At 47.4% G+C, this 26,170-nt stretch overlaps 1 protein-coding gene across 1 annotated transcript in view; it reads left to right on the top strand.

Annotated features, from left to right (window-relative positions):
* Positions 1-26,170, top strand: part of LOC133355624 (synaptophysin-like) — a 63,969-nt gene that overhangs the window by 19,633 nt on the left and 18,166 nt on the right. Inside the window, exon 3 of the mRNA XM_061572991.1 lies at positions 24,239-24,363. Coding sequence (XP_061428975.1) covers positions 24,239-24,363 — 125 coding nt within the window. The remainder of the gene's footprint in view (positions 1-24,238; positions 24,364-26,170) is intronic.

Below are 26,170 nucleotides of genomic sequence, written 5' to 3'. Positions count from 1 at the left end.
GAAGTCATCAAATTCATGACTCGAGTCTGACTCGAGTCCAAGTCACATGACTCGAGTCCACACCTCTGCCAATTAGTAAGGTTTGTCACGTAAACAAAACATGCCATTTCGTTACTAGTACAGCACACCGGTGTGTTGGAGAGTAAACCCACGACATTTACAATTCGAGTACGACATTTCTCATCATGACGCCCGTACATCGGGCTAAGAAAGTGTCAGATGGTGAAAGTCTTGGGAGTGAGATTAAACTTTTGCCTTAGCACAAGGCGCTTTATAAATCCAAAATAGAATAGAATGTTAAAGAAGCGCTGCAAGTGAACGGTTACAATGATGAACAAATCAACAGGGCACTGATTGCCCAAACCAAATCAAATAGCATAAGCATTGAAACTGATCAAGCAATTAAAATTATTAAAATACCATACATTGCAGGAGTAATTGATCAAACTAGCCAGATTTGGGGAAAAACAAAACATCCGAGTAAGATTTGGCACGGTACATCATATACAAAACTTAATATCTGGCTTTGCATAAGGAAAATTCTACATATCGAAAGGAAGTCCCCCACTTTTATTGAGCACATCAAATTTGATTAATTCCGGGGTAAAAATAATAAATGTTCTACTTTTGAGTGCAAATAAAAGTGTGTGCATTCAAAAACTAGTTTTTGAACCAATTTTTGCGTGTACTTGTTGCTCTCGCGCTAAGGAAGAGGGAAGCACAGTGGCCACTCCGGCGCCATGACGAGCGCTCATTTAATTGGTGATAGTCTGGTCAGCAACAGCTGCTGTCATTGGACCAGACATTTGCCGTTGTAGTTGGAGGCGACGATTCGTTATTTCAAAAAGGGGCGGTAATATATAGGAATATTAGTTATTAAATTTTATTTAAATACGTGAATAGAACCACGATGGGCAGGGACCTGGACCGTTTTTAAAATGAAATCTTGAATTGTCACGTGAAGCGAGTCTGGGTAGAAAGTTTCAGCTTGTTAGGCTTCATAGATCTGAAGATATTAAGCGTCCAAGTTTCAAAATAACAAAAACTGACATGGCAAGTCCAATAGAAGTGTGTAATAAGAATGGGTTTAATTTTTCGATTTAAAGCTTTCATGACGCTGTCTTTCTGACAACCCTGTTCTTCACCTGAGGACGGCTGCTTGCGTTGTGGCCGAAACGTCGTGAGAATTTTATTTTATGATGTTTGATTTTTATTATTTTATTATTTCCCTTCTACGTGACTTTACCGAAAGAACCAAGAAGAATAAGAATGGGCTTTACCCTTTCCGGTGATAAAACAGGTGTTAAGATGCTCAAGCGCCAAATAGATATCTATTGCAAGGCATCAAGTCTACATTAACCACACATACCTGCAGTCAAATATGCAAAGAAACATGCTCTGATAATATATGCGTTCTTTATTAACACGTTGATGTTTCAGTTTCCTTTGCACTGTTAACCTTTTGGCGTTCACTGATCTAACACTGGTGGTGAGACTAGGCCACAAAGAAGGCTGCTGTCTCTGGTGCAGGCCAATCAGTTTCAAAGACAATACATCTATTATATATCCATGTTTGTTTTCATGTTTTGCCGGAAGTACGTGTGGTTAATGCGAACTTTATTCCTTGCAAAAGGTTTCTATTTGGTGTTTGAACAACTTAATGCCTGTTTTATTGCCAGAACGGGTAATGCCTATTCTTATTTTATCATCATTACTACTGTTACCTTTATGGATACCTTTACTCATACACACAAAACGTAACATGCGTACATCTTATTTGCAATAAGACCTCATGCACGTGCATATTGTATTCATTAAGATGTGCATAATTCATCGTTTGATATTAATTAATAATGCAAGCGATGCTCAAGTTCAGCACTCGCATGCCAATTAGCGTGCCAGGGTGCTCTCTCGCTCTCTCCTTTCCGTTGTTGCTGGAGTATCAACGCAGCGCAGCTGTGATTTATGTAACGATTCTCCTCCTCTCCCCCACCAGCCCAGCCATTCAATGAATTGTCGACAATTTGGGGGTCACATTTTGACTTCAAGAATCAATTTGTGCTGTTTGTTCAATTTTCCTTGTCTCGTTTGTATTGCTTACGGACGCTTGCATGGGTTTGTCCGGTCTCACTGCCTTACATGTAACATAAGCATATCATGTCTTGGATAATGTTCTTGAGCCATTGGTAAAGTAAATACAAACACAGCTACCATTGGTAAGGCACTGCCTTACCAATACTTCACCTGGAATGGTACATTCTACAAACAAAATGAAGGTACCCCTATGGGTTCTCCCTTGTCGCCAGTGGTAGCGAATGTTTTCATGGAGAAATTTGAAACAGATGCCATCCTGACATCCACCGTACGTCCTTCCCTGTGGAAGAGATACGTAGATGACACGTTCGTCATCTGGCCACATGGCCAGACAGCACTTGACCAATTTTTCAACCATATCAATTCCATACACCCATCCATCAAATGCACCATGGAAGTAGAAAATGATGGCAAGCTACCATTCCTGGATGTTTTGATCGAGAAGAGACCTGATGGCTCGTTAGGACATTCTGTCTACAGGAAAGCCACCCACACGGATTCCTATCTAAAGCCTGATTCCCACCACCATCCAGCCCAGAAGAACTCCCTCATCAAAACACTACACCATAGGGCACGTTGCATCTCCGACCAGCAACACATAGCCAGTGAGTTGGAGCACGTACACCAAGCCCTCAAGATGAATGGATATTCAAACCGCACAATCCGCAAAGCTGTATCCCCAACCATGGGGAGAGAACCATCTGAGGACCCAATAAAAACCATCAACTTACCATATATAGGAGGTGTTACCAAAAATATTTCCAAAATCTTGAACAAACACAAGATCCAGGTTCGATTCAACACAGTACACAAAATCTGTGATTTGATCCCATCTGTGAAGGATGTTATTCCTGACATGCAATACCCTTGTGTCTACAAACTAAGTTGTGTCTTCGGTAGCAGTTACATCGGGGAAGTGAAACGACATGTCTCGGACCGTGTTCGCGAACACAAGGCAGATTTGATACATGGCAGAACCAATACCTCTGCAGTGGCTGATCATTGTTATAACGCAGTGGGCTCGCACGATATTGTTTTTTCAGAGACCAAGGTACTCTGCAAACCTTCGGGCTACCATCAAAGATTTGTCCATGAAGCCATCCAGATATATAAATACGGACACAATTTTAACCGAGCAGATGGGTACAAACTGAGCAATCATTGGAAGGATGTTATTAATCAGGTAAGTCATAACTTACTGTGATGTTTCCATCCTTCCTGCCATTGTTTAGCAGTTATTACCAACTCTCTGAATTCTCACTTGCACGGCCACCGTTACGATGGTTCTCTTGCGTTGATATGCTGGCCTCTCACGACGTGGCGCTATGCCCGGTCCTCTGACACAGACATGCTATCTTCACTAACATAGCCACCGCTGCTCCCTTTTGCCTCGATGTAACGCTGTTCAATAAGCTGTATGTCTCTCCCATTAACGCAGCTGCTGTGCGTGCATGCGACGACGGTGTTCGTGTGCGACGGCGGGGCTCATTTTCCCATTAAACTGGTCTACATTGACATGCCAATCCTCCTTTAACGCAGCTGCTGTGCGTACGGCGAAGGGACTCCTTTCCATCTCTGACCCCGCCTACTTACCCTTGGGTGACACCCACCTCAAACCTATATACAACCTCTTGTTGCAACAGCCCTTTCTTGTTCAGCAGTTCTACTGCTGTATCTTTCTACCTGATGACGATTGCTTGTGTTGCGATCGAAACGTCGTGATTTTTTTTTTATACCTACCTGCCTTTACTGAAAGAACCAAAGATTATGGATTCCTGCAGTCACGAAAACTTTAAATCAAGATTGACCATTGATTCTGTAATACTGTATTGGGGAAAATCAATGTGTGCATTTGGGTAGCCCTTAAGCAGTCCTAAAGAAAGTGGTGGAAGTTCCACACTCCTATGGCGGGTACCAGAGTAACTGCAGTATAACCAACGTTGATTCCCCACTATGAACTTCTGAGTAATGATGGGATGAGTCAACCCCAGATAGAATGTGAGCTTGCATGCTTGCCAATACCAGTCACAATTAGAAGTGCAGAATAGGTAAAGCACTTTACCTACATATAATTTTCAAAATATAAATTACCCTTGGTATACTCTTACTTGCTAAACACAAGACGACATGTAGATTTTTCCTCTAGCATCAAGGTTCTGGCTGCATTTAGGAATTTAGTTTATTCCAATGTGGGGAGCAGTGGCACAGTGGTTTGCATGCTCTGCTGTGAACATTGTGACCAAAGTTACATTCCCAGCCGGTGGCTAACAATGTCGAATAATGTTTGAGCCAGTCCTGGGGCTACCTCCCTTTACCGACCTGCTCTGACCAGGGTGGTGAAGTATGGTCAAACAACCCCCTTGACGGACATGATTGGTGAGATGAAAATATGTAATTTTATTCCCGACGTTTAACTCAGAATAGGGGATTGAGATGAGATATCTGATGACATGTGACCTTCAATACAATCAGAACAATCAAAGGTCACCCGTATAGCCTTAACAGACAAGTGCTATTAGCGAGCACCTTTGAAGGCTAGCACGGCACATGAGGGGGTGGGTGGCCAGCACCACGTCCGCCAGCCTTTGTTTCCTGGGTCGCAATGTTTACACACTGCACCAGGTGCTCATTCATTTGAAGTTTAGTTGACCTAGGGGAGATCCAGGACTGGTTCAGATAATCATCACCGGTATTAGCCGTGAGTGGGAATCAAACTCGGATCCGCCGGGTTCGTAGTGAAGTGCGGTAACCGCTGCACTACTCACCCCATATACAATCAGAGCCACGCCATCCCCACACAGGGTGCTAAACAAGACGCCAAATGGCAAGGCCACTGCCCTGCGCTATTTGAAGCGAGCGACGCGTTCGCGACGTCAGGAACACTTGGCTGTGTGCGAGATGGTCGCATTTGTGAATATCCATAGAAAACGACAGTTATGCCGCACAAAAGCTACTGCAAGCGAGCAGTTAGTTGGTCCGATCGGAATAACGACGGCCGGATGCATGACATTGTGCCTGTATAAACGAACGAAGGTAATCGTCGTGTCTGGAGGTTAGTTGTGGTGGCGGCGGCATCGTAGGAGGTCTGCGTTCATAGTCGGAGCTGAGCATGGAGACAAAGTGGTGCTGTCAAACTTGACGTGGAGTAAGAATAAGGAAGCCCTCGCTGGTCTGGCGCACTGCTCTATATAAATCCAACGACCGGAGTTCGATTCCCGGCCACGGCTAATGTCAGGCAGCGAGCGATATCTGTACCCCCCCCCCCCCGCCTTCACTGACCCGCACTGACTGGTGTGTGGAAGTACGGGTCAAACTACCGCATGTGGCCAACATGACGTAGGGAGAGGCCCTCATCCAGCAGTAGATTGACAAATCGCTTTACGAGTGTAATTGCACTGTTTACTGCACAGTATTTTAATGGGCACATGCCCTGGCGAAAACCTCAGCCCTTTTTACGTTGAAGTTAAAATCGTAACTGTCTGGCATGTACGAGCAGCGATGCGGTGATTGGTCAAATCGCAGTCGATTGTACACGCTGACGACGCTTGTTCGTCCAATGAAACTTATTTATTTTTACCGTCTTACAGTATTTCATACATCAGCGTTTCTAAGCGTTTTCTGCAGCCACTAAGCGGTGCAGCCTTGATCTATTCACTTTTGGATGAAGGCCTCCTCATGCTATCTTCAGCGTGATGAGCCATTGTCTATCTGCTGCTGGATGAAGGCCCCCCAATAATTTCCCATCTCATGGTCCTGTGATGTCACAATCCATTTCACATGTGAGCCAATTTCGTGGATCCATCTCCACAGGGAACATCCCCTGGGATGTGATCTGGAACCATCATCCCTGTCTTGACACTACCCCTTGTAGAAATATGTTCTGCCCAAGCTCGCTTAATATGCTTCAGCCAATTTAATGTAAAATATCCATAAGGCCTCCTCTAGGTGACCGCCATCTCTCATGATGTCGCATCGTAACAATCTGGCGAGCTCCCGCGCATGAAGAAGATGATTTTGATGCCCTCCATCTCCACAGTGAACGTCCTCCCAGGCATGTTCTCTCTTTTTGGCTGTCATTCCATCGTGAGTCTGTGCCGCCGAGAAATATATTATTCGTATTAATTGAAATGACTTGGATGTTGCCTTTAATTTATTTCGTCCAAACCCATAATCGGGGTCCGTTTGTCACGTGCCTTTGCGATGCTGCCAGCGGCAGCGGTCGCAGCAGAATAAAGTCTAGAATGTGACCGTTGGCAAGTGTCAAGCTGTATATCCGTCCCGCTCGATGGCGGACCATTGGGAGAATTATCGTCGCGAGCAAGCCCAGTGTACGGAGGCGGCTTTGAACATCACGTGTAATCCACACGTGCCTGATCTATTTGATGTGGTACACGTATCCGCATGTACCACAGTGTACATCTGTGTCTATATGTACACGGTGGTTGAATTGTTATTTATTACTGCACCTCCGATTAGCACAGTTGGCTATGTACGGTGCGAAAGATGTTCAACATACATTCTTGTTGTTGTTACGGTTGCTTACCCAAGAAAGCCTCATTGAGCCTCAAGACTTTTTCAGAAGAGCCCTGCCAAGTCTTTTTTCAGGAGGGGGCAATGTTGATAAATGTCATCCCAATTGAGTACAGTCATCTGCAGGTAATGTACCGTGTGTTTTTTCAAGCATTGGGATGTTTTGGCCAATGATTGGCCAACATCAGTTCCATTGTGTGATTTGTTTTGTATATATTTTAGCAATGGAAGGAAACTAGAGAATCTGGAGAAACCCCTTGCAGAACAGGGGGGAAACGTACAAACTCCACACAGAAAGGTGGCCCGAGTCAGGAATCAAACCCAGGCCTCTTTTGCTGTAAGGCAGTGGTGCCACCCAATCGCCCTAATGTAACTGTAGGAGTTCCCGCTATGCAACCTATTCGTCTTGCTGCAGCCCACGCTCACTGCCCTTTCCCCTCTGCGGAAGCATTGCAGCACAGCAGAGGTCGCAAACGGGTTTTGTTTCCTTACCCGTACCCGTACCCGGCCGCACCAGGGTCGCAAATGGGTACCCTTACCCGGCCGGGTACGGGTACCCGTTCCCTACCCATACCCTACCCGAAATGAGTGACAAACGGTTACTCACCAGTGACTCACGGCCTACCCGTACCCGTACCTGGCCGCACCAGGGTCGCAAACGGATACCCGTACCCGGCTGGGTACGGGTAGCCGGGTATCAGGTAGGGTACGGGTATCGGGTACCTGATTGCGACCTCTACAGCACAGGCATCGAAGTCATCCTGAACAGTGCCGGTGGGACGCACGTGGGCTGCTGCTCTGAGAAGTGCCGCTATGACGTGCCGTCGTATACTGGCCCGCTTCCACCAATGGAAATACAGGAGAACTCCGCAGCCCTATTACCTGCGAATCCTATTATGCATGGCAGCTGTAGGGTATGCGAAAACCCCGATTGTCTGCAGCCCTATTTATTCCTAGTATCCACAATGTTACCCATGATGCATTGTTAAGTTGCTTCCTAATACTCACAATCATTTTGCGTGTATAAAGTACTGTATGCAATATCAAATATGCAAATCTCTGTTCATCCAGATGTGGATCGATCATGGCCATTGACGATGACGATCGATGATGTTAATAAAAAAAATTCGATGTGACGGATGATGCATGATGAATCTCGTAAACCGGGTCCCATTTCTTGGTCATTCGGACACTATCCACGGAGCATGCGGGGAGGAGGGGGAGTGACCTCTCAATACCATGAATTATTCACGTGGCTGTCCGGGATTGTATTACTATTTTTTATTTTACCAGGTGAAGCCCACTGAGCTATATAGTTGTTTTTGAGAAGCGACCTGGCCACAAATGATAGTTCAATGAAGTGGCTTATTACGTGGACATGTATAACAGCCAAACACTCTCTAATGCATGTTGATTCTAAACGTGGAGGGGACAAACCGGAGGACCAGAATAATAATCCATGTGACCATGGGAGAGACACATGTAAACTCCAAATATACAGGCGTCAGGCGCCGGGATCGAACCCATTGCCTCCTGTAGACCAGGCGAGGTAATTGACATCTCGCCACCGTGGCGCCCTCATGATTTATTTCCATTGCGGTACTTTCTCTCTGGTGCGACACGCACTTCCATTTATAGTCCACGAGCCCAGACGCAGATACTCGCTCGTCGGTACCACCTGAGCTACATGGACAATGCAAGTGAATTCCGCGATAACCGTTTTAAAGAGTGGGTTAACATCACGGGATGCGTTCCTGAACGGTGCGACGACAAATATCGTCAATCGAAGCAAATTGCAGGCTGAGAGGCGACGGATAACAAGAAAGGATGAACGACGATGCTGTCAGCGACGTGTGTGTTGGGTTGAGGGCAACGCAAATCATGTAGGGGTGTTAATAAGGTGACGACGTGTTTGCGAAACGATGTGAAAGGGGGAGACGCAAATCGGGGTATTACTGTAAATAGATGAGGACTACTAAAATGGTGCTACCCTAGCTGGTACCAATATCTGCTCTGGCACATGGAATATTATAAAAGACGAGCAATTTCTCTCCCATAATCACCGTCAGCCGTGATAAATTCAATGCTTGGAAAAAGGCCTCCCTCAAGCTGCCACCCACTCTCACGATGCTGCGATGTCATAATCCTCCTGGCATCCGCATACGAGTTGATTCCGTTGCTCCATCTAATTGCCGGACGTACTCTTGGGACGCGTTCCAATCTCCGCCCGTCGGCCATCGTCCCGTCTAGCCGTGACACATCCTGCCCAGCCACACTCACCTCTTTTAACAATTAAGAGAGGTGAAGCACCACGGTGGCAAGATGTTAGCTACCTCGCTTAGTATGCAGGAGGTCGTGGGTTCGTCTCTCAACCCTGACACCTGTATATTTGGAGTTGCATGTTCTCCCTGTGGTCGCGTGCATTTTTCTCGGGGTCGTCCGGTTTTTCCCTCTAAATTTAGAAACATGCATTTTAAAGTATTTGGCTGCTATACGTTTCCACGTGATAAACCACTTAGTTGAGCTATCATTTGCGGCAAGGTCGCTTCCGAAAAAGAGCTATATAGCTCGGGATCAGGGCTTCTCAACTTTGGATTGATAAACTCACACTCCACAGTCAACAAGACTGTGCTGACCCAGGATCTCATCAATGATTGTGGACTGGACATATTGGCCATTACCGAAGCCTGGGTATATGATGACTCACTGGACGTAATTAAGCGTGAGGCTGCACCTAACGGATGGGCTATTGTACAGCGGCACTACCGCGGGAAGCCTGGCACCGGCAGCCCACTTGGTGGTGGGATCACACTGATTCACCATGGAAACATCTCTGTGAAAATCCTGAGAGACTCATTAACAATCACGCCATTCGGGCTGCTGCTCGTGAAAATAACGGACAGCTAGTGGGGGCTTATAATCGCTGTCATTTATCGACCGCTGTCTTCACCGCTGTCGGAATTTTTGCTCGACTGTGGTTCACTTGGCTCTTGCTTCATCATTTGTGGTGACCTAAACTGTCTCGGACCGACTGGTTCCTATGATCAAATAAACAGTGATCTCGATAATTATCGACAGTCACAGGTTTAATCTAGCACATCAGTGGCGCAACATGTCGCTTGGGAAAATATACACATCTTCAGATCTGCCGATGCCGCAACTGTGACCGACGTTATCGAATACATAGGTATTTCAGATCAGTCTGGTGACATGCAAAGTGGCATTACTGATTATTTGCCCCACCTATCACAACAACATCATACAGAGACTGGAAACGACTGGACCACGATGCTTTCTGTCAAAAGATCCGGTCATTGTTGGCGTGTCTAAATCCTGCATCGACAGTCACTTAATTTGCAGCTCGATTAGAAAATTACATTACTGCTGCTCTTAATGAACTCTTGCCCATCCGAATAAGCACAACGTGAACGGGGACCACGGCGCAGTAACTGGCTAACATCCGAGGTGATTGCTGCGAAGCAGACGCGCTCATCAATGATTCAGCTCGCGACCCCCGTGCTCGTGATGCGTCATGAAGGCTCTGTTGCACTCCAACCACAGTACTTGCAACGTTCTTCCGCCAATAAAATAGTGATGATCAAAAAGGAAGTTTATAACTTGAAGGCAACACATTCTCCTGGTCTGTCATCTGAATTCCAACAACCTGGAACCAATGCAAACTTGAGACCCTGGCACCAACGTTATTGGCAGAGGTGTCGATGTTCAGCACATAGCTGACAAATACGACATTCCCGCTTGACTACATCCACACGTCGATTCTCAAATCATGCTCAGGCGTGCTTGCACCGCTGATTGTCCACGTGGAAAATACTTTGTTCAGCGAGGGCTGTTTCTCAGACCGGTTCAGAATGGCGCAGGTAACACCGCTCTGAAAAAAAGTTGGCTTGAGCCATCATGACCCTGCAAACAATCGCCCAATCTCAAACCTGAGTATCAGTTCAAAGGTCATAAAGCACCTGTATCTGAAACAGTTAATTTCCCACTTTGCGTCCAGCTAATTCAACGCGTTGCGATCGACATACCAGAAGTTACATAGCACTGAGACGACTCTACTAAAGATCACCGATGACCTCTACAAGATCACTGATGACCGCTACAAGATCACGGATGACCAGTGTGCCACATCTTTAGTTGGCCTCAATCCCTCAGGCACCGTCGACCACGGGATACTCATCGGGCGGCTAAGGTCAAGGTTCGGTGTATCGGGTACGGCACTGGTGGGGTGGATTGTGTCATACCTTCATGGTCGATCACAGTTCGCCAAGCTGGGCGACCAACAGTCATCGCCTCTGCCGTGCCTAGACGGCGTAGCAACGGGATCCATTCTAGAGCCCTTCCCATTCTCAACATACATCTCTCCAATCACCGATGTCATCTCATCACGGAACGTCAGGTTCCATCAATATGATGATATACACTTGTACTCCGCAGTGAAGTCGGTTAGATATGGAGAGCCTCGGTAACCTCGTAGGTTGGTTTGCACAAAACGAAATGCTGCTTCATCCAGAAAAACCGGAGGTTCTGCTGGTTGGCACTCAGGCAAAAAAATCATGGGACGATGAGGTGTGGTGGTCGCAGACTCCACAATTAAAACTCAACCAGAATATGTCGTTTGATGCAAAATGTAGTACATTTCTTGCAATTTTAATATCAGGACATATCCGATCACTATTGCGTCGTGCCATCACCAACACAGTGGCGCGTAGCATAGTATCGACAGGGATCGATTATTTAAACTCGCTATTTTACGGGACATCTGGAAAAGAAACATTACCAAGCCACAGGCTGTAAAAAAATGATCTGGCATGTGTTGTGACGGGTACTGCAAGATCCGACCATTGTCCATCCAGTGTTCGCCGAGCTACATTGGCTTCCGGTTGCCGAACCAATACATTCTGAGGTCGTACTCATGACACACAGTGTTTTCCACAAATGAACCACAATACCTTGCTGATCTCGTCATGGAGCATAAACCATCGTGCAAACTCTGATTCATCCTCGCAGCGGCTTTTGGCTAACCATCGAACAAAGATGGTTACTTCATCACGCGCTTCAAGATGCACTGCTGCTGCAATTCTGGAATGCTCTTCCTTCCGATATTAGCAAGCCACTGGAGATATTAACTTTAAAATCTAAATTGAAAACAAATTAAGGTATAAGTGATTTTTGCGTTTAGTTTGTTGTCCTTCCCTGCACCTCTGATTAGTAGGGTTGGCTACGTACGGTGCGACAAAAGTTCAACATACAGTGGGCCTTACCTGGTACAATACAAATAGTTGATAGTTTTAGTATTTTGAATGATGTCATTAACCTGCGAATTATCTAATCCGCGTGTTCCCCTCTCTCCATCTCCTAGTGTAATCAGAATCAGAGTATTTATTTATACTGGAGGAATCCGATGAGCTCTAAAGCTCTTTTTCACAGATGTCCAATAAAAGCAGGTCAGAAAGTTAAAATCGTGATATCAAGCGAGCAGCTCACTTTCTCCCCGCTTTTCTTCATTGCTCCCTTGATGTCACTGGAGATGGTGACGCCAAGGCTCTCAGGAAAGCGTTTGCTTCCCACCGTCGCTTCTGTTCAAGTCACGGCCGTGCGGCGTCGCGTATGAACTGCCGTTATCCCGCGGTGGGGTAAATAACGTGGGTAGCCGCGATTTCTGTTGTTACAGTGATATACGTTTCAGGTACTACATATTGTGGTGCTGAAGAGTTTGCTTGACCGAGTAGATTTTTATAATTTATTTACTTATTTGTTTTACAAAATGTGTTTAATCACCAAACCAAAAGATCCCCCGTATAGCCTTTAACAGACTGTTAGGGCAGGTGCTGTAAGCGAGCACCTATGAAGGCCAACACGGCACACGAGGGGGTGGGTGACTAACACCACGCCCGGTCGCCTTTATCTGCCCAGTGGCGATGTTTACACACCACACCGGGTACTCATTTAAGGCTGAGTCGACCGAGGGGAGGCCCAGGACCAGTTCAGATAATTGTCACTGGTGTTGGTGACTGTGAGCGAGAATCAAACTTGTGTCCGCCGGGTTCGTAGCGCACCACGCAAACCACTGCACCACCGCTCACTACCACTCGCCACACATTGTTGCTTACGGCACTAAATGACGGCAACTTCACCACGGCGCCTGTGCCAGGCCAGGTGCACTTTGAGGTCACGTAAAGTGTAGAAGGCTTGCTGACAGGAGGTCCCAGGACAAACCCAAGGTGCTCTGGGTTGACCGACTGAGATGACTGTCATATGCACCAGCTGTGCCCCCTGCTGTGTCACCTTGCTGTATTTTATCCACCCGGTGCTCGGTTCTTTGTTGTGAGCGTCGTTCCTCTGCCCTCTGTTCTTGTTGGAAGGCGACTGCCTCCAACTGACCAGTCGCGTCCTTCACGATACTGCTCTTTCCACTTCTTCCCTCGCACTGCTGCCCTTTGAAATTCCCTGTCCCATCGTCTTGTTTCCCCCCAAGCTCTTTGAACAACCATGCTCAATTCTTGGAATGGTACAGTATTAACTCTATCAGTTGCACCTTCTAAAGTGCTGATTGTTGCCGGACACTTAGGAGTTTTGGGAATTTGAGGCTTGTGCTCTGCAACCATAATTTATATAATACAAAAAAAAACAAATTGGCAGTGGTGAATATGGGAAAATTATAGACTTTCCTTGGTGTGAGGCCTTTATCCAGCAGCAGGATCGACAAGAGCCCGTGAATTATTATCATTGTGAGCTAAATTTGTTGGCTGCATATTTCTATATAGAGGAGGGGGACTCTTTGTTGCTAGCCGGAGAGGTGCCATGTCACATGATCAGCCAATGTCACATGCTAAGAGCTCATGTCACATGTTAAATTGTGCACATTCGTTTTGCGGGCATCGATCGGAGCCGTGTGGTGGTTCATCATGTGATCTAAAAGTCATCCTCGATCGCAAACCCTTGAAGGTGGCTGGGTGGCTCAGGAGACAGGATGCATGGCCGGCACCACAAAATATTCATTATATTCTTGGCTCTTTAGAAACACAAGCGGTCGTCTTCTTGGTTAGTACTAATCACATACCTGCATTTCCCATAAATATGCTAAATTCCTCTTGATATCCAAATTCTTTTGTCAAGGCGCCCTTCCCCCCTTCTTACCCAGCTTAAATATACGCTCCAAGCGTGGTGGTGTTTCATTCAGACGCTGTCTCCCCGACAGACCTGGTCTTCACCTGAGGACGGCTGCTTGCGTTGTGGCCGAAACGTGAGAATGATTTTATTATGTTTTATTTTTATTATTTTATTACTTCCCTTCTACGTGACTTTACCGAAAGAACCAAGAAGATGAATCCCTGCAGTCACGAAAGCTTTAAATCGAAAAATACAAGCGGTCGTCTTCAGGAAAAGGGGGTTTAGCTTCCAAGGCAAACTGTTTATAGGGGTTTGAAATGGGCGTAGCCGAAATGTCAGCAACCAATGATGATGTAAGTGGGGGGTAGCCAACCTGACGGTAGTTGGTTTTCCACCAATCAAAGGGCTGCGAGGTAAAAATTAGCATGTTAAAGAGGGATTAGCATGTTAATGGAAGATCGCAGAGCCGCAACCAAGGGGTCGGCGTGCGAAGTGACTGTGAAAGCGCAAGTTTGAAATGGGCGTAAAGAACAACTAACATCGGAAGGTGGTAGGATGGGAACATCATAGCCAGTTATGACTTAAACTGGTTGAACCTATCTATGTGACTTTACCGAAAGACCTAAGAATATGAACTCCTGCAGTCACGAAAGCTGTAAGTCAAGATTCAAATATTAATTAATTACACAATTTTCCCCTCCAGGACAATCTCTTGAGATGGAACATTTCGTTTGCGAGGGTTGTCCCGGCCAACGATTGCCATTACCATTGAAGCAGCAGCACGTCATGACATTTATACAAATGTTATAAAAACGACAATAGATTCTGGGATCGAATGCAGGTTTCAGCCGCCCTGTGATTAAACCAGTCACCAATTATTGCACAAAAACATTAAAACATCCTCTCAAATTTGTTTTTTTCCCAAACATGTTAACTTGCCGTTAATGTTTTTGCAATCTACGTGGCCTTTGACAACCCTGAGGGACACGCAGACAAGATGCTCCCTCTTCAAGGGATTATCCAGGTTAAAGTTTTTGAGCGTGTGTCATTTGTTACGCATTGTGTCTAGCGTTTCACGTTTGTGCAGACTTTAGCATTGGCTGGCTTGCCTCCACCCGAGTTTCACGCTTAAGGGGCCATCTTAAATCCTCGATATAATATTTTATTTGCGAACACTGCCCGTCCGTTCCCATCCGTCACGAGCGCCCCACTCGCATCCCTCAGCTCTGACCATCACTGACAGTCGTATTATTCCACGCGTCAGGATCTCCTTGATAAAACCCTTTTGGCCGCACACGGATTTTGGAGGCAGCTCCTTAATCCAAAATTGAAAATTCATTTCTTTAGAACTGCTTTTCTGTGTTTAGTTTGTTGTCCTTCCCCTGCACCTCTGATTAGCGCGGTTGTCTACGTACGGTGCTAAAGAAGTTCAATGCACATACAGTTTGCTCTCCTATAACTCATTTTTTCATCACGTGAATTGGATACAACATGATGGATGTGTAGTTTAGCATAAGTCAGAGATGAGGTAGTTGCAGGTGGCACCTTCTTTTATTGTAACACCCTTCGGCCGTTCACACACAGGATCGCCTCCTTCTCCCACTCCCGTTGCCGTACAGCCCAGCCTAGACACAACCCTAACCGCGTTGCACCGACGGCGTCAACGACGAAGACAGCCAACAACTGTGTGGTCGTGCAATTATCGAGTGAAGACGGCAGCGACGAAGGCAGTGAAGACGACAGCGATGACGAGACGAGTCCACTCCCAGAACCGGCCGCCCGGAGCTCTCCCTCTCTGCTGCTTTTATTCTACTCAGTGCGGCCTGGCTCCACCCTGGTCGTGCCTCTCTTCTCGACCCCACTAGCGGGTACCAGGGGTTTCCCAGTGAGGTCTTCCGTGACCCTTACCCCAGTTCCTCCGCCCTGCCGGCACACACACCGTGTGTGTGCTCGACGGCGTGTGCGCTAACTGTCCCCTGCAGTTGCCGCTGCTGGACAGCAGTCAGCGCTATGTCACTGCAGATGTATTAGGGAACACATTTTTTCTAACGCTAAAGCGAATTGCATATAATGCGATTGAGTGAACAGAACTACGTCACGCGCGAGTAGGAATAAGTGGTTGTACGATTGTCTCGGCATAGCATCACACAAGCCTTGATGCTGCTGGATGCTTCTAGATGCTACCCGCGCACCTCCATCTTTGTTTGGCCTGCATACCCATCTCACGTGTTATCATGGACTGTTCTCTACCCTATTATATATTATGTATTGTAACGCGATTTTTCCATAACGTGGCGTTCTTTGGTAACGCAGCTACTACCGCATACTTGGTGAACAAGACTCTTCATACATTCCCACTCTTCTTCTCGATGCGGTTTTTATTTCTGATGAAAAGTGGATGGGAAACGCCCTACGATGTCCACACCCCCCCTCTTCCCCCCCCAACACCACCAAGCCGCGCCGTCGCCCATCGTGCTGCACGTGTTCCACCTCCGCCCGTCGCCCTGACCTTGGGTGAAACAAAAAAAAAACGCGGCCACAATTCCTGCCACGGTGCCGTGGAGCCGCAGTGCTGCGGAGCAGCAAAGCTGCGTCCGCTTTCAGCCTGACATCGCGCCGTCCACCCCGTGGTATCGCTGCCAAATGTGCAGCCGGCGCGGCCGCACCAGGGGAACCACAGCCCGAGAGGGATTTTTGGGCCAATGTTGGTCCGACGTTGACTGGGTTATTGCCTGTGTGTGTTTGCTTTTACGGCGAGTGGTGGCGCGGCGTTTAGAACGTTGCACTACGAAACTCAGCGACCCAGGTTCGATACCCGTTCACGGCCAACACCGGTGACGATTGTTTGAACCGGTCTTGGGCCTCCCCTAGGTAGACTCAGCCTCAAATTAGTACCTGGTGCGGTGTGTAAACATCGTCACTACGTGCGTGGTGTCCCAAACCCCTCGTGTGCCATGCCGGCCTTCATAGGTGCTCGCTAACAGAACTTGCTCCTACAGTCTGTGAAGGCTATACAGCGGATCCTTTTCTTGTTTTATTTTATTCCAGTCACGTATTCCCAACCCACCAGAGTTGCCTCCTGTCTGGTTTTGACCCAGACAGTCGGTGAATTAGCATCTGTGGTCAGGCGCAGGAATTGATCTATACCAAGATCTGGCACCGGCATTGCTGTATAGAACACCAAAGAAACATTCAATTATCTCAAACACAACTGTCGGCAGTGGCAGAGCATGCTTGTCAACAAGGACACTCAATTGATTTTGATAACGTTGAAGTGTTGTGTAAAACTAATTATTATTGGCCATGACTAATTAGAGAATCCATTGAAATTGAGAGAAACAGAAATAACTTCAATCGCTCTGACAGCTACAGGCTTAGTGCGGCCTGGAAGCGTATTATTAAATAAATACAATTACAATTCCTTATAAGGAAAACAAATACCAATGGATAACAATTGAATGATTACCAATCTATATAATTACAATACCCTCCCCCTCTTTGCCTCGAATCACTGCACCAGATTGAATTAAATGATGACGTCACCCTGATGCTGCTCTATTTAAGACCAGAAGCAACAGGAGAGCTTCACCATTCTTGCCCCATGAAGCTGATTGTAATTATCAGCGAAACGTCGTACTCAATTTTTTTTAAAATGCTGTTGATTCTCTCTACAGCACACCGGTGGGCTAAAGAAGTGAATTATTTTGTCCTTTGAAAAACGTGACACATTTTTTACTGTTTGGCCGTGTCGGGTGGTGGAGGGTTACGACACATTTATAAATAACGCGATCTAACCCAAAAACCTATATTATGAACTCCCTTGCAGTTGACTGCACAGCGTTGATCATAGACTCAGTGCCGACTGAGAAATGTGTCTGGGTTTGGTCTGCATTGGGCAAGGTGAGGCGATCCCACTGCCAGCGCATGTCAGTATACTCTTAGAATATGCACACATTTTTTATTTGTATCTACTCGGCCGTGAATGATTTCGCGTCCGAGGCTTGGGGCCTGCTGCGGATTAGCGGGATGTATTTGGAATGTGTAATCTCATTTAAATGATGAGCGATGTCTTTGTGACGGGCAGTGCCCCCTGCTCCAGCCCATAATCCCCACGCTCCGTATGGCGCCTGTGCTCTCCAGTTTGAAACCGGGGCCTCCTAACCTCTCCTCCTCCTCCCCCGCCCACCCCCAGGCTCGTCCTTGCTCCAATACACACACACTAAAATATATAATGAAATATGAATGGGCCCTCGCATTTTTATCTTCACATTAAATAACAGACCTTGATTTCACTCAGTAATTGCACTGCACTGTAACTTCGGGCGGGTTGCGGCCGTGGTGCCACGGTTAGAATGGCAGACGTGCAATAACCGAGCGGTCGCAAGGCGTGATCGCACGGCGTGGTAATAATGGTGTGCAAGTTTCTTAAATCCCTCCACCGAGCAAGTACGCATTGCATTAAATATGCTGAGCATTTTTACTAGGACTTCCATGCGTATATATTGCGAGCTTAAGAATCTATTCATCGTTTATTTGCCGGCTGCTGATCATCAATCCACCAATTTTTTGTAATGGCAGAAGGGTCAAAAGGTCACCGGGGGAAATCAATTGGTGTTTATGCGCTTCACTTGATCCACCAGCCGAGGAACACAAATGATGTGCAAATGGGGCGGCGATATGGCCGACCAGTGGCGCGTTTCGCCGCTCGTTGCAGAGGTTTGCGGGGTTTCGAATCCAACGGCTGCTCTGGTTAACACTGCCGGTGTGTGAACTGGAAATGTACGAGCACGCCATCAGCTTTGTGGTGCACAGTATAAAGAGCACGCGATGTCACGACATTCAAAAACAAGTAGGCCACTACCGCAAAACTTAGAAGAACCCTCCTTAAATAGAGTCTCGAGACTCCTTGAGGCTGTTCCGGGAAAACATTAAGGTCATTAATCAACCACAACATAACACACGAAAATAACCCCGTCATATTCTAATCGGTTCTGCACATGACTTTGCTAAATTCCAGCTGCGATCATTACGTTGTTTTGTCTGTCCGTCGTGCGAAGGAACTATTTCTCTCGACAGCAGGGTAGGGGAGAAAGTGGCCGCCCCTTGCTGTGTGAATACAGTGCCTCTAGTGGCTGCAGGGGCCATGTGATGGGCAAAAGCCGTACTTCACCACGGTGGTCCGTGCGAATATTCTGAAGGCGGTGGGGGGTGCCCAGGATTGGTTCAGATATCGTCGCCACTCATGTTGGCCGTGGCCGGGAATCAAACTCGGGTCGCGTGCGGCTCACAGGGTGGTGCGCTGTCCACTTTGCCACCGCCCTCCACTGCCTCGTAACACAGAACGAGCCATGTAATGGGCTGTCCTTGGGTTGAATATGATTATTTATTACAGGTGTGTACCGATGCTTTAATTAATCTGTGATTACATTCATCGAATATAATAGTTGTGTATGTGTAGAAATTGAGAGTGTATGCTAATCAAAAGTGAACAATATGTGACAATGTCACTGTTACATTTAGTCTAATCGAGTGGACTCCTAATGAGACGAAAAATAGAAGAGACACCTTATATAAACGGGACGTTAAAATGTGGTGAGAAAGGATAGATTTTTTTTTGTGAATCAGTTCCGTCCGTGAGTTGTGACCAGTTGGTTGGGTCGCTATGGGGAACCATTGCATATCTATGTCTTCTCGATTTGAACCTTCTACTCCAAGATACTTAACACATTCATCAAGAACACTGTGTGGCCTTACAGGAAAAAAAATATATTACATGCGACATGTCGGGCAATGACCCTTCTGCATGACACATAAACACTCGAAGAGCCTCACAGAGTTCAAATGCATGCATGCGATGAGGTTCTTAAAAGTCCATTTTTTGTCCCTCTCAAAGACATCGGTGTTTGTGCCCCAAATTTATTATACTGTTTCCCTATTACATACTACGTGTGTGGCCCCGTGTATGGTTATCGTGTGTGGGTCCCATGTATTGGACCCTTGTATAGGTCCTGTGTATGGGCTCAGTGTATGGGCCCAATGCATAGGCCCCATGCATAGGCCTGTGGATGAGACTGGTGATGGAACAGCGGGCAAATAAGGAGAGAACACATCCCGGAGGGCGGCCGCTGTGGAGGTGGGGTGAAGGCGGATGGTTAGCTCACAGCACTGGACCATCAAGGATGGCGACGAGCCTTCATCCAGCAGTGGATGATCGTGATGATAGATTATATATAGTTCAATAAATATGAAATGCGGTGGCTTAACAACTACAACAACCGTTATTCACCACTAAGGGTCGGTAATGTCACCATGGCATTTGTGCTAGGCGAGGTGCATCTTGAGGTCCCGGTCAAGTGTGGGAGGCTCACTGCTGGCAGGTCACGTGATAGGCAGGCCAAGGTCCCATGGCAGATGCACCACCACTGTTCTGCCTCACAGAAAGACAAAGATCCCTGTATCGCGTTAACAGACTGTTGGGGCAAGTGCTGTTAGCAAATAGCACCTATGAAGGCTGGCATGGCACACAAGAGAATGGGTAGTCACCACACCCGACCGCCTTTGTCTCCCTAGTGATGATGTTATATATATCATAGCAGGTATTTGATGAAGGTTGAGTCAACATAGGGGGAGGCCCAGCACTGGTTCAAATAATCGCCGCTGGTGTTGGTGGCCGTGAGCAGGAATCGAAATATGCTGACTGGATTTGTAGCGCAGCGTGCTAACCGCTACACTTCCGGTCCCCACATTTTAACAGCACACACACGTACAGCAATACCCCGGGTTAGGTCGGGGATGCGTTTCTGAAAGGTGCGACGACGAATATCGAAACGGTGTCAATCGAAGCGATGTACAGGGTACGGTGGTGGAGGCGAAGACCGAGAGAGGAGGACGGACGACGATGCTGTCAGTGACGTGGGGGTTGAGGGCAACGCAAATCATGTGGCGGTGTTCGTAATAAAGTGACGTATTTGCGAAATGATGTAAAAGGGGGAGACATAAATCGGCGTATTGCCGTACACACAAAAACCCATTGTGCGTTCATGGGGAGTGACATGCGCAGAAGCGGCAAGGTATGCGGAGAGACAAAAATACTGCAGTCTCGGGGTCTGTGAGCCCCCTGCTCGGCGGGAGAGCGGCAACTTGCACAGGCGAAGAGAACAGCCGAGAGAGACACCTAGCGGCCCGGAGAGACGACCACAACGATGGAGACGGAGCGCTACTTCTTGCTCACCCTGCAGACAACACACAAAGATCCAAGTGCTGTTACCGAGCACCTGTGAAGGCCGGCACGGCACACGAGGGGTCGGTGGTCAGCACCACGCCCGGACGACTTTGTCTCCCCGTGGCGAGATGTTTACTACACACCGCACGATGTACTGATGTGAGGTTCCCCACACACACACTCACCGACCCACACGCGCACACCCTCAGGCGCAGACAGATGGTCCGACATTGCGCCGTGCTTAAAAGCCAGCCAATTGTCCTTGGCAAAACATCCAAGACATCCATTCCACCCACCCCACCCCGACGGATCGCTTGGTGAATCGGAGAGCGCCACGGGCGGCCCGGACCGCTTTCACGCTCAACTTGCCCCTCACTTAAGTCGATTTACGCCACTCGGCCCCCCGCCACTTCCCCCTCCTTCCCGTTCCTGCTCGTCGCTTGCGGCGGAGTGAGTCGATAGGCCAGCGACGCCACTGCATGCTGCGTCGACTTTCTGCCTCTCACGTCAACGCGCAACCTCTCTTGTCGCCTGTCATTTAATGCAAAAGTTTGATGGGGGCGGTGGGTGTGGGTGGGGGAGTTCGTCTTATTATGCTGTCGGTGTGTGCTGTACATGGTGGAGGGGGAAGAGTAGTGGCACAGCGGTTAGCGAAGTATCCCTGTAGTGGGAAATAATCTTAACTGTCCCGGGCCTACCCTAGGTCGACTCGGCCTTAAATAACTACCCAGGCGTGGTGCTGGCCACCCACATCCCCGACGTGTGCCGTGCCGGCCTTCATGAAGTGGCCGCTTAACAGCACTTGCTGCCCCAGCAGTCTGTTAAAGACTATACAGAGTCTCTTTATCTTCATGACCATGTTTGTATAACTTTATTGACACCGGGAAAAGATTGGGGGGAGAGGGGTGGGGGTGTGCGTCTTTCTTGGAGTGTCTTATAAGGTCGCCACGGTGGCGAGATGCTTAACTCCCTCACCTCGTATGCAGGAGGTCATGGGTTCGATCTCGACCTTGCCGCCTGTATATTTGGAGTTTGCATGTTCTCCCCGTGGTCATGTGGATTTTTCTCTGGGTCCTTCGGTTTGCTCCTCCACATTTAGAAACGTGCGTTTAGAGTATTTGGCTACTGCTATAAATGTCCACGTGATAAGCCACTGCATTGAGTTATCATTTGTGGCCAGGTCGCGTATGAAAAAGAGCTACATGGCTCAGTGGGCCTTACCTAGTAAAATTTTAAATAGTTTCGTTTACAATTGGAAGAACACGGTCACAAATTCACACCCTGCTCTCCCCTCCAAAGATGTGGTGAGAATTCCCAGGAATGTGCGGTTACGTAAAAAAAAACACTTTCTCTCGTTGGTGTCGCCTCGCTTGGGGGATTGCCCTTGTGAGCGTGAAGGGAACATTCGAATTAAATATACGCTGCCAAGCTTGGTGGTGTTCATTCAGACGCTGTCTTTCCGACAGACCTGTTCTTCACCTGAGAACGGCTGCTTGCGTTGTGGCCGAAACGTCGTGAGAATTGTATTTTATTATGTTTTATTGTTATTATTTTATTATTTCCCTTCTACGTGACTTTACCGAAAGAACCAAGAAGATTCGCATTGTAGTTAGCCAGGGGTGGCGGTGGTTGGCTACGCTGCACGCTGCACTCTGCACATGTCCTCCAATTCAGCATCTGTAAATTCGCACCTCCGATTAACACGGTTGACTGCGTACGGTGCGAAAGGGGTTCTACATACGTATGCTGTGTGGAGGCAGCAGCGAGGGTTGGTGGGTCACCGCACAGATGTTGCGAATCTCCCCTTCCCGTGGGCGTCGAGGAGGGTGTCGTACCTCGGCTCGCCATGAGAAGGCAGCAAAAATGTGGTCTCCATCTGTTCCATCTCTACATCCTCCTAACATGTAAAGTGCTCATTAATTGACCGATAACACCAGTGAGATCAAACTTAGAGAACCACGGAGATTGGGAAATTGTTGGCGCCGGCTCCACACCGCATGAGCTGCTTATCCCGCTCGACCATGGTTCCTCCTCACGCTCCAGATGTTGTTCTCCGCCTTCAAGAACCAGCGAACACTGCAGTGCTGCGTTACAAGTTGAAATTGTAATAATTGTTATTTACGTTATCCTATTGATATCATCTCTAGGGGAATGTGAATGGTTATAATAATAAAGTAAAATCTTGATTTTAAGTTTCGTGACTGCAGGAATTCATACTCTTTGGTTCTTTCGGTAAAGTCACGTAGATAGGAAAATAAATAATATATCATGACGTTTCAATCGCAACAACAAGCGATCGTCTTCAGGTGAGAGAAAAAAGCATGCCGTTGTAACGAGGCATTATATAGATCCGAGAGGGGGAGGGGAGGCCGTAACGGACGAGAGGGTGGGGGTGAAAATCAAAGAGGGCTTTGGTGAGAGAGAGAAAAAAGGAAAATGAAGCTTAGATATCATACTTCACAATTTAGAAATGTAATGCAACTCAGAGAGTCGGATAACACAACAGTTAACACTTTACCTGGTTGATCACGTCCTACCAAAGATTGCTAAATTTTGAATCCATCTTCTCGGTTAAAGTTATGTCTGAGTTATGTGGAAATCCTCCCCGTAGAGGTGGTTAAATCTTGATTTGAAGCTTTCGTGACTGCAGGAATTCATCCTCTTTGGTTCTTTCGGTAAAGTCACGTAGGAAATAAATAATAGATCTCTCTCGCCTGACAACGATTGCTTGTTGTTGAGATCGAATCGTCGTGATCTATTATTTATTTTCCTATTTATTTGACTTTACCGAAATAACCAAAGAGTATGAATAAAGTAAAGTTTGAGTTTCGTATAGCATCGTCGTTCATGCGAATTTCATCTCACATTCGCTGAAGTACCACAAAGCTGGCACTGAGTGGCACCAACGCAACCAACAGTGCTACCAACAATCGCCAAACGTCTGCAGTTCTCTCATTAACATGAATATATTTTCTGCTATTGAACGAGCATTTAAACATGTCAGAGGAAACCGGAGCACCCAGAGAAAACCCACGCATGCGAGGGGACAACGCTCTCCCATACAGAAGGGACAGATGATGTCAATCTGCACTTTGCTGTTCCATATTCTACTGGTGAGCCAGGGTATGGGCACCTCGGCTCCCTCCCTCTCTCTTCCTCCATGGAGGCCACGTGAGCAACCACCACCGCGACAGCCCGGCTTGGTTACACTGTGGGTATGGATTTTAACGCTCGCCCCCCCCATCCTCTCTCCGCTCCCCGTAGATCTTCTCCATATTCGCGTTCGCCACATGCAGCGGCTACACGGGGGAGCTGGGCCTCACCGTCAACTGCAAGAATCGCTCCGAAGCCAACCCCAACGTCATCATCAAGTTCTCCTACCCGTTCCGGTAGTGGAAATTAACAAAACGCCACGGTCACAGCGACACGTGCACTTGAACACACATGCAGAACGGACGACCTGAATGCATTCGTCAGCGAGTTGAGTATTCGCTCTGGAGACCCGGGAGGCCATTGATCGGTGTTCGGTCGCCGGGCTGATGGTGGCACTGGTCGTGGTTTCTCGCCGAACAGAGGAGCGGAGGCGCGTGCAGGCTACCATCGTCCACTCTGTTCATCCATAACACTGTGGCCTTCAAAATAAATAACAGGCGACGTTGACCCCCGTATCCCCTACTGGACAGCTGTGAAAAAGAGCTTCATAGCTCATCGGGTTCCTCCTCCAGGATAATCAAAGGTTCTGATTATGATGCATTGGACAACGGCCCATCCTCACAGCATGACACGTGTTTTTCTTTCCTCTTAAGGGCGCGGTGTTGTTGATGTATGTGAGTTTTTTATGTTAATTGTGCTTGTGCACGGCCAATGCAGCCATGGCAGCAGCATGATACAATAATGTATTAATATACACACAGAAACAAATATATTATAGAGTAAGTCCTCATTTAGCACGGTAGATGTGTTCCTGAAAAGTGCTGAAAAGCTAAAAACGCGTTGAAGCAAAAACAGTTTCCCCATAAATAACATGACGATGAAGTTTGGCGAGATACAATGTACTACTATAGCGCACAGGTAAGGCCCACTGGGCTATATATACTCTTTTTCAGAAGCAACCTGGCCACAAATGATAGCTCAATGAAGTGGCTTATCATGTGGAAATGTATAGCAGACAAATAATCTAAACGCACGTTTCTAAATGTGGAGGGAAAAACCAAAGTCCACATGACCACTGGCGAGAGAAACAAAGCAAACTCCATATATACAGGCATCAGGCAAGGTAGTTAGCATCTCATCACCGTGACACCCATCGAACTATCGGTACATGGGCAATGTTCATAGTTTAAAATTTCAGTAGCAAATGTTATGAAGCTAGCAAACAAGGCGTTCTCTATCAAAACGGATTAAATCCCAAATCCCATTCCTCCATTTCAAAAGCAATCGCCTGTCAGAACACAGACATGTAAATTAAATATCGGCTCTCAGTGGTCTCAGCGATGATACAAATTTCAATTGAATTTAATTTTTTCCCCGTAATGTTTTTTTGTTTCTTCTAAGTTTTATCTCAATTCTGCTCTTGGTATTGTATGTGAAGTACCGGTGAAGACACTTGACGCCGAGGTGGAGGCACACGGATATTTATTCAACACAGCTCGTATGTGACATACAGCACTGGAGGGGGTATCGGCCCCCTCACCCGACTAGCTAAGGATACACATCCTAGCTAAGTCCTAGCCTGCCTCACAGTCCTCCACTACTGGGCTAGGGGAGGCTACTTGGCCCGACACTGGTAAGTCGGGCCGGTACCCGGAGTCCCAGACCAGCTCTTAGAAGAGCACCGGCTCTGGCTTTCGGGACCACGCCGCTGGCTCAGTCCTGTTCGGCCCTGATAAGGACATCGAACGAGGGGAGTCCAGGGCTCTATCTAAGACGTCTTCAGCCTTCTTGGTTAACTATAACATAACTGAACTCGAGCCCATATAACGTCCCCTTTTATACCCAACCCTCCTTGAGGGGTGGGGCCCCGGGGGATCATAACGCCAAACCAGCCCCCCCCAGGGTGTCTGGCTCGGACGTCGCAGAGGGCATCTCCCTGTGCACACACGTAGCCCCGCCCACTGTGTTTGTTTCCCATAGACTGCCATACATAACGGCCCTCTCTCTAACACCCCTACATCACCCCCCCCCGCATAGCTTGCA

This window comes from Lethenteron reissneri, chromosome 51 (genome assembly GCF_015708825.2).
Source record: "Lethenteron reissneri isolate LAM-NWPU_2019-01 chromosome 51, ASM1570882v1, whole genome shotgun sequence".
Classification (NCBI taxonomy): Eukaryota; Metazoa; Chordata; class Hyperoartia; order Petromyzontiformes; family Petromyzontidae; genus Lethenteron; species Lethenteron reissneri.
This window is presented reverse-complemented; position numbering and strand designations above follow the sequence as displayed.